Here is a 16,170-nt window from a genome sequence, read left to right as displayed (position 1 = left end):
TAAGATCGTCAAGGGGGTCGAATCGAGATCGCAATCTTTTTTCTATTATTTTGCTGCTCTAATCCCTAATCATAACTACTGTACAGCAGTCCCACAAAATTCTGACACTCGATGACACTGGAATACCCTGTCAGAAAAGTCAAGTGGCTGTCAATGAGCTTTTTACAGTGTCTGCTATAATGTTAATGCTGTTGTTGTGTGTTTACATTGATGAGTATGACCACTGTGTTAAATGCACAGTACTGTTTTGATCCTATTGCCACATTAGATCATTATGATAACATATACCTTTATACATATTTTACACCTTTATACTATTTTACATACACCTTTATAACATATATATTTCCTGAAGATAAATCCCCAAAAATAACAACTGAAATAAGTACAGCAGTCGCGATCGTCTGATCTCATATGAAGCAAGAAATCATGAGGACATATGATGACGTGTGCAGGTACTGTAGTGCTGTCCCAATTCTTAGAGGTAGAATTTGAAGCCCTTCAACTTAACCCTTGGTTGTAAGGGCCTAGGGGTCTTAATGTTCAATCCACATAAATTTGTTAAAAGTGTTAAGTTAACTTAATTTGTGTTGTGACAACATGAAAGAATTGTGTGGAACCCTGCACAAATATGGTGATCGGTTCATAATAAGTTGAAGCACATTTTCAGATTTTGCTGTATTTGGCTTAAGCGTTCTTGGGTGGCTCGCCAATGTATAGATGACTCTAATACATAAAATAAGTAAGCTGACCAAAGTTCTTACGGGGAGAAGACTTTATTGAAGACAATTAATTGGACAGTTCATCAGCAGTGATGTTAACTTGTCCGTCTTCAACTAACTTAAACCAAAGTACAGTCTGAGACACTAATTTATACCAAAGCATGAAAACCCCCTTGAAATTACCCAACTGCTTTGGTTGGGTCACATCTCTTGAGTTCCTCTAGGTCATCTGGTTCACACCTTATCAGAAGCAGATACTTTTTGCATATAAAACAAGCCAATACAATCGATCAACATACAGAGTTATTTTGCCTTCTTGCAGCCCGATAGCAACTCTCACAACCTGATACTAGGCTGTGACCCCTGATCTACGCTACAAAACAGCTGGCAAAATCTTCACCCCTCTTCAGTTGAGTTTAAATTTTCAGGTGTTCAAAGGGTTTCATTATCAGTAACTTGATATGTATTCAAGAATTCACACTTGTTTGGCATGCTATCCCAGGAAAGATCTAAGCTCAAAAGATCCTCGAGCCCTAAGCTCCCTCTCGTTAGCAGGACGAGAGGGGAGTGTGAGCTCAGGTAGATCTCAATGAACTCCCCAGACTTCTTTCTATTCTAATGACAGATATAGGGTCGGCTAAAGGGAGATATAAGGCTTACTAAGAGCTCGACTATGGTGCCAATTTAATGTTCAGTTTACTTAGGTTGTGTATTTTTGGACTGTGGGAGAACACCAGGGGACCCAAAGGGAAACCCACGCGAGCACAGGGAGAATAAGCAAACTCTGCACAAAAATGTCAACTGGTTAGTAGAGACTTAAACCTGCGACATTATTACTGTGAGGCAACAGTGCTAACCACTGGCTAATAATTGGCTGCCGTGTTGCCCAATCAAAGGAGGGGGAGTAAGGGTGGGAGGGGGATTCTTCAAGACGAAGGTAACTGAGTTAAGAGGTTATTTATAGTGAGTTAGGAATCATCTCATTGGTGAATCATGTTTTAGCTAATGCAGGACCAGCCGTGGACAATCATAAGCATGTGATCCTCTCAAAAGTAGTTTATAAATAAACTTCACTTGAATGAACAGCCAAACTACGTGAAAAAGCTGCCGTTTTGAATATACCCATGTTTGTGTGGACAAGGCCTCAATTTTGCGGACTCTGCTCTCCATTGTGAAGCTTTAGGTGAGAGCTGAGGCTTCTTTTACACTTAAAGCCCTTTTCACACTCACTGCATCTAAAACGATCCTCTCTTGAGTGAATCTTCATATGGTTCTTAATGGAGTCTTTGCGTGTGAGACTCTTTCCACACTGATCACATGTGAACACTATGGTTCCAGTGTGACCATTCATGTGGTTCTTGAGGCTAGTTTTGGTTGTGAAGCTCTTTCCACACTGATCACATGCAAACGGCTTCTCTCCGGTGTGAGTTCTTACGTGGTTATTGAGTGTGCTTTTATGTGGAAAACTTTTACCACACTCTGTGCATGTGTAAGGTTTCTCTCCAGTGTGAATCCTCATGTGGATGTAAAGGTCTTGTTTTTGACCAAAACTCTTTCCACACTGTTCGCAGGTGTAAGGTTTCTCCCTAGTGTGAACTCTCATGTGAGCAATCAGGTTCAGCTTTTTACTGAAACTCTTTCTACACTGTTTACAGCTGAAAGGCTTCTCTCCAGTATGAGTTCTCATGTGCACTGCCAAGTTTCTTGCATGACGGAAGCTTTTTCCACACTGTTGGCATGTGCAAGACCTCTCTCCAGTGTGAATTCTCATGTGGGTTTTAAAGTTTTGTTTTTGACTAAAACTCTTTCCACACTGTTCGCAGGTGTAAGGTTTCTCCCCTGTGTGAACTCTCATGTGAACATCAAGGTTTGACTTTTGACTGAAACTCTTTCCACACTGTTTACAGCTGAAAGGCTTCTCCCCAGTGTGAATTCTCATGTGTGCTGCAAAGTGTCCAGCATGATAAAAGCTTTTTCCACACTGTTGGCATGTGTACGACCTCTCTCTAGTGTGAATTCTCATGTGGGCTTTAAAGCCTTGTATTTGACCAAAACTCTTTCCACACTGTTCGCAGGTGTAAGGTTGCTCCCTTGTGTGAACTCTCATGTGAACATCAAGCTTTGACTTCTGACTGAAACTCTTTCTACACTGTTTACAGCTGAAATTACACCCAGATTCGGATTTCCGAGGTCTTCCATTTAGGGAAGTCTTTTTAGTCAGAATGGGTTTTTCATCAGTCGTTATTTCTTGGGGTTTCTCAAACTGCTGTTTCTCATCTATTTCATTCTGTTGATTAGTCTGTTCTTTCCGCACCATCAGATCTATATAAAAAAAAAAAAGTTAACTTTAATATGGAGGCTCAAAGCGACAAGCAATAAATGGATGTTTTCACCCAAATATTAAAATGACCTTACCATTTACTCTCCGTCATGTGGTTTTAAACTTTCCTTTATTGTTGAACACAGTAAGCCAGTAGCATTTTTTTTTAATTTTTCTTCTTTTGTGTTTAACATGATCAAGAAACTCATAAAGGTTTATATGCACACGAGGGAGAGTAAATGGTGAGGCTATTTTCATTTCTGCATCAACTATCCCTTTAATTACACATTTTACAATTACCCATTTTTTACAAGATGTACAATAAGTCTTTGGTGTTCCCAGAATGTGTCTGAGGTTTCAGCTCAAAATCAGATCATATACACTGTAGAATATTTAATTTTGGGGGGTCAGAGGAAAACCAAGCTCTTTTTGTGCCTGTGGCCTTAAATGCAAATAACCAAATGCACTCGCTCTAGATTACTCGTGTTGTTTCCTCGATTGAGATAAATTCTGCATGTTCATAGCGAGTATGCATAATTCACACTTAAATTTGCAAGTTTGAATTATTGTATAAAACTTATGCAAATGCTTAATGCCACGTTTGCTTTAAACTGGAGTAATGAGGAGATGGCAAGATGACACGCTTTGCTACTTGTTTCCATTTATTTGTACTTTTGTTTTTGTTTTCTTGTCTTTGTGCATGTCCTGAGGCTTAGCTGAAGACCTACTTGGTGACATTGTATATACCTGACAAGATGCAGAAATGCCATCTAAAAAGGTTACTTGCGGTTTGTCCAATATACAAATATAAATATACAAAATAATAATGATAACCCAGGGTTTACGAATGTGAAATGTCTGTTAATGAACATCCAGGATTATTTTTTAACCCCAGGTATAGCATGAGCAGTGTGGAAGGTGACTACTGATAACCCAGAATTTATCCAGGGTTAGAATGACCCAGGGGTAACAATTTGAAGTGTGAAAAGCCCTAAGAATACTCAGCATCAGCTCTCAGGATAAACAGAGTATAATGACAAACAGCGACAATTGTCAATCATGTCATGATGACCTGGGGCCTGTTTCAGTAAGGAGGTTCAACCAACTCAGAGTTTAAACTTGAACTCTGAGTTGATTTACAGAGAGATTAAATACTAAGAGTTTTCAATTTCAGAAAAACATTTGAGCTACAAAAGTCTTTCAGTCAAGAGCAGTGAGGGATTTTCTCCTTTTGTTGTTTGATTAATGCTAAAAACATTCGGCAGCAGGAATATTGCGCACTGTCACTTTAAGAATAGTGCGGCTTTGATATGGTTTTTCTTTCACATGTCTTTTGACTCTCAACTTATTTATTTGTATACACAAATGAGGGTTAATATAAATAATCACTAAACACAACACAAATTTGCATGTATCTGACATAATCGCTCACATTAAGATGGGATTAGATGTGTGTTCTCTGCTTGTCTCCGAGCCTGTCCAATGCTAAGCGCGGTGCACACACAGAGCATGTGCACTTACGCACTTTTAAAAATAGGAATGATGCGTGTCCCGTTCTGCAAATGTTACATTACAGCACATGCTTTTAGTTATTTTCACATGGAACTGAGCTTTGCAGAGCAACAAGTGTGTACAACTGGAAAGGGTGTGGTATATGATGAAATAATCGTTTATCTCGATTAATGGTTTTTCATAATCATTAGAAGCAAAATTGAAATTGAAACCAGATTTTCGATTAATTGCACAGCCCTATCAAGTGGTAGAGGTTGATATGACATTTAGAATGTTAGCAGGACTAAAAAATCTTTTTAGAACTAGTAATAATCCCATTAATCTAGTTACAATACATGTCCGTCAAAGGTTAGTGAATTTAAGCTAATTATTCATTAAGAAAGGACAAGCCATTCTGCTATCTGACTTTGTTATTTGTGTAACTGAAACGTAGGCAATAGCTATGCTTCCATCCAAAAATGCAAATTAAATTTATGCGCAAAACTGGGATGTCACATAAAAGATGTGCGAATAAAGCTGCGTTTCCATTCAATGAATCAAAGAGAACAAAATCGTCTCTTCCTGATTAACAGCCCCCAAATATGAACAGTAAAAACAGAATTTCGTGCAGTAGAAGAAGCTACATGAATCTTTTCTTTATTTAAATGACTTTCAGCTCAGAGGACAATGCTGGCACACAATGAACACGTGTTGGCGTTTGAAGCAATGAGACGCAGAGAACAGATGCTCTGGAGGTCATTAATAATATAATAACATTAATATTGAAATGGTCCATGCGTTTTAGAATGACCAAAGCAACATTTCAGATGTTTATAATGTTCTCAGCCTGCTGGTTTGTGCATTCACACACATTTTCATCATCATATGATCTCTTATAACAAACCTTTTTAAACACACATACTGGAATTTGTTCAGTAAAAGTGCTTTCGTTGTTTACGTAAGCTTATCTTCTCTTATCAAATAAAAAGTTTGTCCTACTCAGTTATGCACATGTTTTTTTATGCTTATTTTTCAAAAGTTATGTGCATCATGGCATTAACATCAACCAATTTTTTTATCCTCATAGCCTACCCAAAATGCATATAAAAATAGGTGGCTGGAAATGTACGGCTAAGCGAGAAATACCGCTTTATCTTTTAAAAAGGGGAGGAGACCGACAGAAAACTCTCTTTTAGAGACAGGCTTGACTTACCCTGCTCTCTCGAATTTGACAAACCTGCAATTTTGAAACGGAAAACCTAGAGTTTCTCTCATTTCAGGGTTAAAATACTTTACACTTATCCTTCTTTCTAGAACAGGGCCCCAATCTCATATGCTATTGTTTTGCAACTTCAGTTGCCTATTGGAGAAATGACCAGAAATAATAAACGTCAGAAAATGGTCACACTACTTGCTCTGCAAACAAGTGTGTTCATGTCTGTACAAAGAAAATTAAACTAAGAAAATATGACGTTGCAACATCAAGCAGCAATAGGCATGGGCCAGTATAAGACTCGGCTTCATGGTACTGTGATTACTGCTCTAAAATATATTATTTTAAATGTCTGGGTAAAAAACAAACACTTTTTCCTCTTTGAACACAAAACATTTTCTTTTGAGAAACTTATAATATATTTTACAGCAGTAAACATGTCAGGCTAAATCATTCAATTAAATCCTTGACTTCTGCTGTCTTCATTTGTTTCATAAACACAGATTTCTTTACAATTTGAAACAACATCTTTGGAGATCTTTTCTGCTGGAGATACTGTTGCCCTGAAAAACTTAAAACAAAATGTTAAAAACAAAACCTTACATATACCGATTAATGGTACAGCAGAAAATATTGGCAGTTTTAAAACCTTGACTTTGTTCAAACTGCATTATACTTTGAAAATGGTTATTGGCCCATGCCTCAGCAGCACAACACTGTTTTTAGGATCTAAAAATGTATTCTTTAAAAAAAGTCTCAAGCAAAAAGATTCTAATGGCGCCGCCTGCTGGTACATGAAGAATATGGTCAATACTGACGAACTTTACACTCAAATGTTTGCATATCATCAGCATGCTGTAATCCATTTCTTTAACAAAAAAAGTCATTTTTAGACTAGTTTGTTGTAATTTTATACGTTTAATGATACAATAATAAATTAATAATAATGTTAAAATATTTTAGATATTTCTTAGCAAAAAATCTTAAATATTGCGTAAAAACAAGAGAGCTTGACTAGGATCCACACACTTTTTTCCAAAATAAACTTTCTTTAAAATATAAAACAAATGAACAAAAGTTTTAAAAACTATAATAATATAAATCTATGCACAACAATCTGTCCAGGTCGATGTCCTCAGCAGTAAATACATGGAACACGTTTAAACAAATGAAGCATGAAAATAATTAAACTATTATGATAAATACAGTTAAAATGATCTTTTTGAATGAAAAGTTTAAAGATTTATTGATATGGATTGATGGTGATTGTATGAGTTTTGGCCAGATTGGGTAACAAAACATGAACAAAGGAAAATGAAGACTTGTTTAAAAAGATTTAAGACCTATAACACAATATTTCAGTAAATTTAAGACTTTTTAAGGCCTACAATTCTAGGTTTTCGAATTTAAGACATTTTAAGACCCTGCGGGTATTAAATAGATCATATCTGTGAGAACTAATAACAACTACTAAAAACAAGTTTAAACCCATAAAGAAATTGATGAAAAAAGGGAATTGTGATCAACGTGACATATGCAAATGGGAAGTACTAAGCCAACACTATCACTGTAATAGCAGATATCTTTTATGAGAATACTGTAGGTCAAATATCATCAGCTCAGTTAAACTTTTTAAATTTATTGTTTTTATTTACTTTATTTAGCGCCAGTGCTCAAGGACGCTTTACAAATAGTAGGAGAATAAGAAAAGCAATAAACTTAAGAAGGTAGATAAAATAGGAGACTAATAATACATAAAATAATGACAAAAGACATGAAAACAAGTGGTGAAAGAAACTCATTCCTGTCTTTTAATGAGTGCTTATGTGCATTTAGGAGAACTAGGCAGCACACTCAGGGCTGCAAGATGGATTTTGAGAATGAAAACCAACCTGTTTGTTCCTGCAGATCTTCCTGTTTGACTGTGAATGTTTCTTCAATCTTCACATCTTCACTCTCCTCTTTAATAAACGCCATCTTTATAACAGTGTGGAGATCAGTCGCTTCAGCAGGAGTTTTTCTCTGTGTTTGGACACTTTATCCTGTTTAAAATAAACAAAACAATAAAAATGTCCTGTTTAAAATAAATAAAACAATGAACAGAAACAAAATAACTTCTCTTCAACACTTGCTTCAACAGTTTCTTTATATAGGAGTGATTAACAAAAAGAAATTAGTTAAGTCTGAGCAAAAAACAATAGCCACAAAAGAGACGATTAAGACCAGTACTTCATTTCTTATATATAGTTATGTTTACTTCGAATAGAATTACATTATGCTATTTAATAAATTAAACCTTTATTAAAACACTTATTACACACTTTACTGTTGCTTTATTCAAACTTTAACAAATGTTAATTATTTTGTTTGTTTTATTTATTTTATTGTCTGCTTACAGCAACGTTGTAGCACTCTTTTGCACAAGACAAGAATTTCCTCTCCGGGACAAATAAAGTTTATCCTATCTTATTCAAACAATAGACCTTACAGTGAGTAAAATAATACTTTGTTGTATAAAGGGTTAAAATAATATTGTCAACAGCAGGTACATCTAGCATTAAACGAACAACCTGAAATTTTAATCAGTCGGTTTACATCTGTGTAAAAGCTTTAAAACAAACCTTTCTCCAGTTGAATCATAGTACGGGAGTGGGGCAGCCTAATGACGTCACACCACCACGCCAAAATAAGTCTTTTTTAAAGCTTTTTCTCTTACTTACTCTTAGTCATGACTTATTGATACATTTCTCCTTTGTTTTCCACTTTTTAGTTTATCTGCTTTCTGTTTTGTATTTGTAAGACCATCACTACTTATGTTAATTGAATAAACCCATTTACCCCCACTTGATCTTTGCCTTCAGGTAGGTTGGTAAGTGGTTGCATTTTCTTTAAACGATTGCATTTCTTCATCCGTAGCTTTAACCCACATTCACTTGCATTCACTGATGTTGCCACCTCTTTGTATGTTTGAATGGGGAAACATCAAATTCTCCAAAATTGACTGCCAGGTTCCAGCTTATATAATAGGTTGAAGCTTATTTGGGCTACAGTCCATTTGTCAGGATAAAAACAATATTTATAACCAAATAAACAAACAAACAAAAAAGAAGCTTTTAAAAGTTACTGAAGAACTTAATACACTGTTGAACAGTGCATCCACGCATGTTTAGATTTTACATTTTATAATGTTAGCATTCAGATATTATTTGAGTGTAAATTCAGAATGTGCAACTCACCTTTTCAGTCTTCAATGAATAAGTGGGATGAGAAATGGCCTCAGTGGGTTTTTCTTTGTATGTTGTGTTTGGTAATAATCCCAATGTAGGAATCTACAATCGCAGTTTGTCCTCCAAAGTTGTTCTCTTTACTTAGCAAAATAAGCCAATGAAGATTCTCTTAGGAACTCAGAATATAAAGATACAACCCTGCTGAGCTACAGGATCTGGAATGTGATTGGATAAGACACAATTGGCCCCCATTAATGCTGGCATAAAGATGCAAATGAGCAGTGGGGAGCAGTAAAGACTCAAGACATACAGTGGGGGATGGAAAGTCCAGCAGCTTTACAAACCATAGTTTTACAGAGAAATAATGATGTATTGGGAAAATAAGTTGACTTTAGCCATCGTCATTTTTTTTTGTTTCTGTTGTTTTATAATACTATTGATTAAAGTGTTTTTATTTTGGCTGCTGCATTTTGTAGTTAATGTTGATACACTTATGTTGAGGTACTTTGATTTGAAACACATTTCAATTTATTTTTCCCAAGCCTGGTTAAAAGGTAATGCAAAAGCTGTGTGTTGTTTTTTTAGAAACTTCTCAGAGTTTTGTGTGAGTTTAGAGTCCTTTATTTCTCTTAAAGCACATTCAGCTTATAACTGGCTTCTGTAAGACAGTCAACACACTCTTAACAGGTCAAATATTTCTTTCCAAAAGTGTCTATAGATTTTAACAATCAAAATGTAACTTGTTTCTGTGCCAATTTTGTTTTCTTTCCTTCGTTTTTTAGTTGAACAGAACACGTGTGAGCAGCTCAGCTTTCTCGAAAGCCTCTCATTCACCTGATATGTAACAAAGATGTTTTTCCCTCTATTTATCATTTGTGTTTGTGCATACATATGCATAGACATTCACAAAAGCATATATACAATACCCTGTGACAAAAGCTTTTGCTTTTAACACAGTAAAGCTATCACATACTGTCCATTTTTTAAAAATATGTCATGCATCTAAATATTTATAATCACAAAATAATTACATCACAAGTTAATTTATTGTACAGGCAGTTTATACAGGGTAATGCAATGACAAGAGTTCACTTTCATATCTACACAATGCAGAACTTTTAATGTGATTAACCTGCTACACCTACACCAACTACAGCATTTATCAGACTTCTGTTTCACTATGGTGTAATTACAGTGGTGAACATCACATAAAACAACAACTGCACTTACTCCTGTAACTTGTTTGCAACAATGAGATTTTAATATCTGTGTCACATATTCATGTAAATAAATGGCTCATCATTGTGTGCAGTCATCTTTATTTATAGCTGCCTGATCTTTAATTGAATAGGGTCGTTTTACATATATGAAACCTGTTAACAGGTATAGCTGTTAATGCCAATACCAACTTGAAAGCCTAGATCAGGGGTCTCAAACTCAATTTAACTGGGGGCTGCAGGAGGCAAAGTCTGGGTGAGGCTGGGCCGCAAAAGGGATTTCACAAAAAAAGTCCTCAAATGTCATTATTAACAGTTTTAATTATTTATTTCTTCTGAACATGAAGTGTCCTGAACATTAATAGAACATTGAGTGAAGATTATGAACAGTTATTCTGAACATGGCATCTATTGCCTACTCCTTGCTGCCAGAGACTTGACAGCGCTTCTCACAAATCTGAACCACATTTGGCTTTAGAGCGGAAGCAGCTGAGACCCTCAGTATGGCTTGAAGATGATCATCATTAAGTCTAGACCTGTACTTTGACTTATTGAAGTTCAATGTGGAGAATAACTTCTCACACAGAAAAAAGTGGGGGAACTCACTCAAAACTTCCATTCCCTCACCAAAAAAAAAGTCGCTCTCTCTCTCCGCTCCGCTGATTCTGTCAGTGTACAGCGGTCGGCGCGGGCCACAAAATATTGCACTAAGGGCCGCAAATGGCCTGCGGGCCGCGAGTTTGAGACCCCTGGCCTAAAGCATATTACATGAACAAGACCTGCCTTTCATCTCTTAGGACAAATAATCATAGGTGTCTATAACAACACATGCTTGATTGCCCAGATCATTACAACCATTACATCTGAATGGTGCCTTTTAGTAAGCATAGTTCTTCACCAATACCAGTTTAATACTTTATATAATTACTAGGGATGTAACGGTATCAGAATTTCACGGTACGGTAATACCTCGGTATGAATGTCACGGTACGGTATTTATTGAATCATTTACAGGAAAAAAAAAACTTTTGAAAATACTCCCAAAAAAGTGCCAAAAGTGTCAATGACATACAAATTAGCCATCTATCTGTTAGCTTTGAAACAGGAACTTCAATTTTAATAACAAAAAATTATTAAACCATGTAAAAAAATAAAGTTTCAATTTAGTATTGTTAAAAACTCATCACATTTAACATTTAATCACTCACTTAGATAGAGATGGGTTTAAAGGAAAATTATCATATAACTATAATCTGGTAAAAGCTGGTATCTCTGAGTATTTAGAATGTCCCCTGCAACAGAAAAAACCCCTCTCATTTGGGACTGAGGATTCTGGGACAAGAGAGATATGACTTGGCCCATGTTGACAGCAGTGGGGTAACGTTGTGCATTGTCTTTCCCCCACTTGAGAAGACAAACCATGAGTGAGATAGAGATCTCTTTGCGGTACAAGTCAATGTCTGCATCAATCTGAACAGTGTGCTGTGTTTCTGCAGTCCCCATGACTGTTATTAGTCGTATTCCCCAACTTGCAGGCACGTGCACACATAGGGCTCAACCTGTGCAGTGCACATGCCCTTTTTAGTCTTGGATAGAAAATGCCCTTCCAAAACGATCAAAAGTGCCCCCGCGACGCGACACAACCTCCGTCCAGTCCAGCCCTTCAGTAGGCGCGCGATAACACCTCTCTTGAGTATGCGCGCTCAACCCCCCCTCGGCGCTTTACAATACGCGCGCCACAACACAGCTGATCAGAACGCGCGCGACAGCACCGCTATTCAGCACGCGCGCGGCGACAACACCCGCTTTAGGTTCGATCATTTCCATCTTTTTTTCATCTCCGCTACTAGCAGCACACTCCATTTCCGCATTACTGGATCTGTAGCGACAACAGACCGCAAAGGATTATGGCCACGCCGGGGCTGATGGGAAATGAAGTTCCAGCTACCTCCCGTTCGCTTCATTCGCCTGAGCAAATTTTCTCAGAAGACCTATAGTTTTACCGAGTCATGCGACTTCGGTAATATCGAAAAAATTTAATATTGCGGTATGACGGTATTTACAATACCGTTACATCCCTAATAATTACACATGTGAGGCATCACAGTGGTGCAGTGGTGCAGCTCTGGTTTCCCCAAAGTCCATAGATGTGGTATGCATGCGGTGTGTGTGAATGAGTGTGCATGTTTCCCAGTAATGGGTTGCAGCTGGACGGGCATCCGCTGCGTAAAGCATGTGCTGGATAAGTTGGTGGTTCATTCCACTATGGTGACCCCAGATTAATAACTGTATACTGTAACTAATATATCACACGAGGAGCAGTGCGATGTGGCCTTCTATCAGTTTTTTTGTATTTCTGTTTGTTGTATCGGCCTGTTGTTATTGCAATAATAAAAAAAATTATTCTTTTTTTTTTTTAAAGTGTGATGTGGCTGTATCTGGTGGAAGGCATGTGTTATATTGTACACTAGGCACTCGAGAACGATTGTCCCTCTACCTGTTGTTTCAATCCCCTGACAACTTTGCTCATCTTCAGAGCTCCTTCATCTGTTATAGACAGCAAGAGTCCCGAGATGCTCAAAGTCCAGAAAAGGAACCAAAAACATGTGACTTTAGTGGTTCAATTGTAATCAAGTTCCAAGAACATTTTGTGTGCAAGAAAAAGTAGAAAAAAGCAGCCATGTCCAAAGTAGGAACTGTTGAAGCATATAGTGGCTGTTTTTGCCTCTGTATTCTCTTAATTTGCATTAAGCAGAAGAAAAACTGATTTGGAACAAGTAGAGGATGAGTAAATGACAGAATTGTGATTTTTATGTGAACTGCTTTTAATGCTTCTGTAAGTAAAGGTAAATTAAATTACTGAAGATATTGCTAAAGAATGGCAGAAAACGTTGAACACATAATAAGAGATGACAATTCATGTGGAAAAAAAAAGAAAGTCTATATAGGCCTATGAAGATGTAGAAATAGAAAAAAAGAGGTCATAATTATGAGGATGCGATTTGGACTCAGATATTAATAGGAAAGTAATGTGTTGTAGACATACAAGTCATCATAAAGTGGATTTAAAAAGTTAAGAAAATGTTTAGATTTAAGGTTTGAGTGTGAAAGAGCAAATATAGTGTAAAGTGAAAACTATGGGAGAAATGTATCAAAACGTCATGACTGCAACTGTAAGTGGCAAAAAAGCTAAACAAAAGACTTTTATTTTGTCGTGGCATGTGACGTCATCAGGCGGCGCCGCTTTAGTGCTGTAATTCAACTGGAGAAAGGTTTGTTTTAAAATGTTTACACAGATATAAACCGATTTAAAGTTAAAGTTCGAAAGTTTTAGGTTTTTTTATGCGATGCTAAATTATGTTCCTGCTGTTGGAAATATTATTTTAACCTTTTATACAACTATTTTAGTATTTTAGTAGTACTATTTAATTCTCAGTAACTGAAGGCTGTTGTTTGAATAAAATAACAGAAAAGTGTATAATAAGTATTTTAATTAAATGTTTCACCTGATTTCTTTTTGTTAATTACTCTCAAATAAAGAAAACATTGAAGCAAGTGTTGAAGAGAAGTTATTTTGTTTCTGTTCATTGATTTATTTATTTTAAACAGGAGTGTCCAAACACAGAGAAAAACTCCTGCTGAAGCGACTGATCTCCACACTTATAAAGATGGCGTTTATTAAAGAGGAGAGTGAAGATGTGAAGATTGAAGAAACATTCACAGTCAAACAGGAAGATCTGCAGGAACGAACAGGTTGGTTTTCATTCTCAAAGACCAACTCAGTCATTTGATCCTCATTCAGATATATTTTAATAATAAGAATACTAAATTAAATCCATCTTGCAGCCCTGAGTGTGCTGCCTAGTTCTTCTAAATGCACATAAGCACTCATTGAAAGACAGAATGAGTTTCTTTTGTTACTTGTTCTTGGTCTTTTGTCATTATTTTATGTATTATTAGTCTCCCATTTTCTCTACCTTCTTATGGTTATTGCTTTTCTTGTTCTCCTGGTGTTGGTAAAGCATCCTTGAGCGCTGGCGCTATATAAAATAGAAAAGAACAATAAATTAAAAAGGTTTACCTGAGCTGACAATGTTTGACCTACAGTATTCTCATAGAAGATATCTGCTATTACAGTGATAGTGTTGGCTTAGTACTCTCCATTTGTATATGTCACGTTGATCACAATTCCCTTTTTTCATCAACTTCTTTATGGGTGTAAATTTGTTTCTAGTTCTCACAGATAGTATCTGAGTTAGAATTTCATCATTATCATAATAATTAAATACCAGAGCTATTGACTTTAAACAGGTTTTCCGCTGGGGTCTTAAATTCTAAAATCAAAATTTTAGGCCATAAGAAGTCTTTAAACTTTTTATTCAAAAAGGCCATTTTTACTCTATCCTAATGTTTTAATTATTTTTCTTACAATAACATTTGTTTAAATGTGCTTCATGTGTTTACTGCTCAGAACACTGACCTGGGGCCTGTTTCAGTAAGGAGGTTCAGACAACTCAGAGTTTAAACTTGAACTTGAGTTTTTGGTTTCAAAGTCAGGTCAATCAACTTTGAGTAGACCAACTCGACTACAAAAAAGGCATTATCAATGATATTACGAGTGACAATGACAACATCTGAAAAAAAAAAAAGAGATCACCATTTCTTTCTCCAGCTGAACTTGATGTGATCATTCGAAGTTATAGCAAATATGAGCGTAAATATATTTAAAACGAAGCAACCATCAGTGAAACAGAGACAGTTAGCATGGGAAAACAGCTGCTCAAGTTAATGCATAATTTTACATTTAAAGTATTTAAATATTTAAGTATAATAAAATAAGTAATGTAATGTGTGACATTTATAAAAAAATTCTAAACTTTTATACACAATCACCAGTTTTAATAGGTTTAACAGTGCACTTGTGTGTGATAGAGTTTGATATAACATTTAGAAGGTTTTAGAAAGAATAATAATCCCATTAATCTAGTAACAGTAGATTACTGTTAAAGATTTTTTGTTAAAAATGTCTTTAAAAGTTTTACATTTTACTTGGTGAAACCTGAAAGACCCTGGTTAAAAGTATGTCAAAAAACGTGGATGCCCCCAATTTTAAAAATGCTGAATGAAATGGACACTAAAATAATTATTATAAAAAAAAAACTGTACAGTATTCTAAACTATATGATGTTGTTGTGGGAAGATGAGAGACAAAACAAATTATAATGGAACAATAACGTTTAGCATTGCACTGACTACAACTGGCCAACAAACTAGTCTAAAAAAGACTTTTGCTGCTTAAGAAATGGATTACAGCATGCTGATGATATGCAAATAGTTAAGTGTGAATTTCCTCAGTATTAACCATATTCTTCAAGTACCTGTGGACGCGTCATTGGAATCTTTTTGCTTGAGAATTTTTTTAAGAATGAATTTTTAGATCCTAAAACAGTGTTATACTGCTTAGGCACACAGGAAAATCCTCAGAGTAAAATTTACTCAGTTCAGTGAATATTTCGTCCCTCTCTAAATTGAGCAAAATTAACTCAGCAGCAGTTAAAGTTAATGAGACAATGATGGGGTTAATTAAGTGATGATTGAGCACTGATGATGAACACCTGCTGTTAATTAGCAGAAACAGACGAGAAAAACAACAACTGAGTTCAGTCACAGCCGTAGATTAAATAAACTGAAATAAAACCCATCAAATCTCTCAAAGGTTTCAGCAGAGCATCATCAAGCAACTCCAAAAACGGCACCTTTACCTATTAACAACCTGTTTGGCCTTATTTCTGCCACACTCTACAAAATTACATATAGTGATAATATTATGAAATAACTACATTTTTTTTTTTTACAACAGCAATAAAACAACACCACTTTTTGTGTTTAAGCTGTCACCATTGAGGAGAACAATAGCTGCTTTACTTGGACTCTGACTCGATTTCTAATGTTAGTTTCTCTTTGTTTGCCAAATTGTGTA

At 36.0% G+C, this 16,170-nt stretch overlaps 3 protein-coding genes across 4 annotated transcripts in view; 1 reads left to right on the top strand and 2 right to left on the bottom strand.

Moving 5' to 3' along the window:
* The window catches only part of zgc:113135, a 1,020,739-nt gene that overhangs the window by 275,601 nt on the left and 728,968 nt on the right, over positions 1–16,170 (bottom strand). Inside the window, exon 1 of one of the 2 annotated variants that reach the window (XM_087246658.2) lies at positions 8,368–8,397. The exons of the other annotated variant lie outside the window; for it this stretch is intronic. The gene's annotated coding sequence lies outside the window, so the exon portion shown is untranslated. Of the gene's footprint in view, positions 1–8,367; positions 8,398–16,170 lie in introns of those variants that run through there. 2 annotated transcript variants of the gene reach the window in all.
* Positions 761–9,132, bottom strand: LOC100538196 (gastrula zinc finger protein XlCGF57.1-like). The gene is made up of 3 exons (NM_001441736.1): positions 8,983–9,132; positions 7,639–7,788; positions 761–3,044 (listed from the first exon to the last, which is right to left on the bottom strand). The coding sequence occupies exons 2-3, from the start codon at positions 7,721–7,723 to the stop codon at positions 1,867–1,869; spliced, it is 1,263 nt and encodes a 420-aa protein (NP_001428665.1). The 5' UTR covers positions 7,724–7,788; positions 8,983–9,132; the 3' UTR covers positions 761–1,866.
* Positions 13,412–16,170, top strand: part of si:dkey-11l22.1 — a 30,036-nt gene continuing 27,277 nt past the window's right edge. Inside the window, exons 1-2 of the mRNA XM_087249139.2 lie at positions 13,412–13,462; positions 13,800–13,943. Of these exons, the coding sequence (XP_087105265.1) occupies positions 13,859–13,943 (85 nt within the window). The 5' untranslated portion in view covers positions 13,412–13,462; positions 13,800–13,858. The remainder of the gene's footprint in view (positions 13,463–13,799; positions 13,944–16,170) is intronic.

Source organism: Danio rerio, chromosome 4 (assembly GCF_052040795.2).
Source record: "Danio rerio strain M-AB ecotype USA chromosome 4, GRCz13ab, whole genome shotgun sequence".
Taxonomy (NCBI): Eukaryota; Metazoa; Chordata; class Actinopteri; order Cypriniformes; family Danionidae; genus Danio; species Danio rerio.
This window is presented reverse-complemented; position numbering and strand designations above follow the sequence as displayed.

Bases quoted from the DNA above. Each gene is read 5' to 3' on its own strand.
- LOC100538196 (NM_001441736.1), bottom strand. From the start codon at position 7,723: ATGGCGTTTATTAAAGAGGAGAGTGAAGATGTGAAGATTGAAGAAACA. The intron at 3,045-7,638 runs GTTGGTTTTCAT...TTTTTTATATAG, and splicing joins AGATCTGCAGGAACAAACAG to ATCTGATGGTGCGGAAAGAA.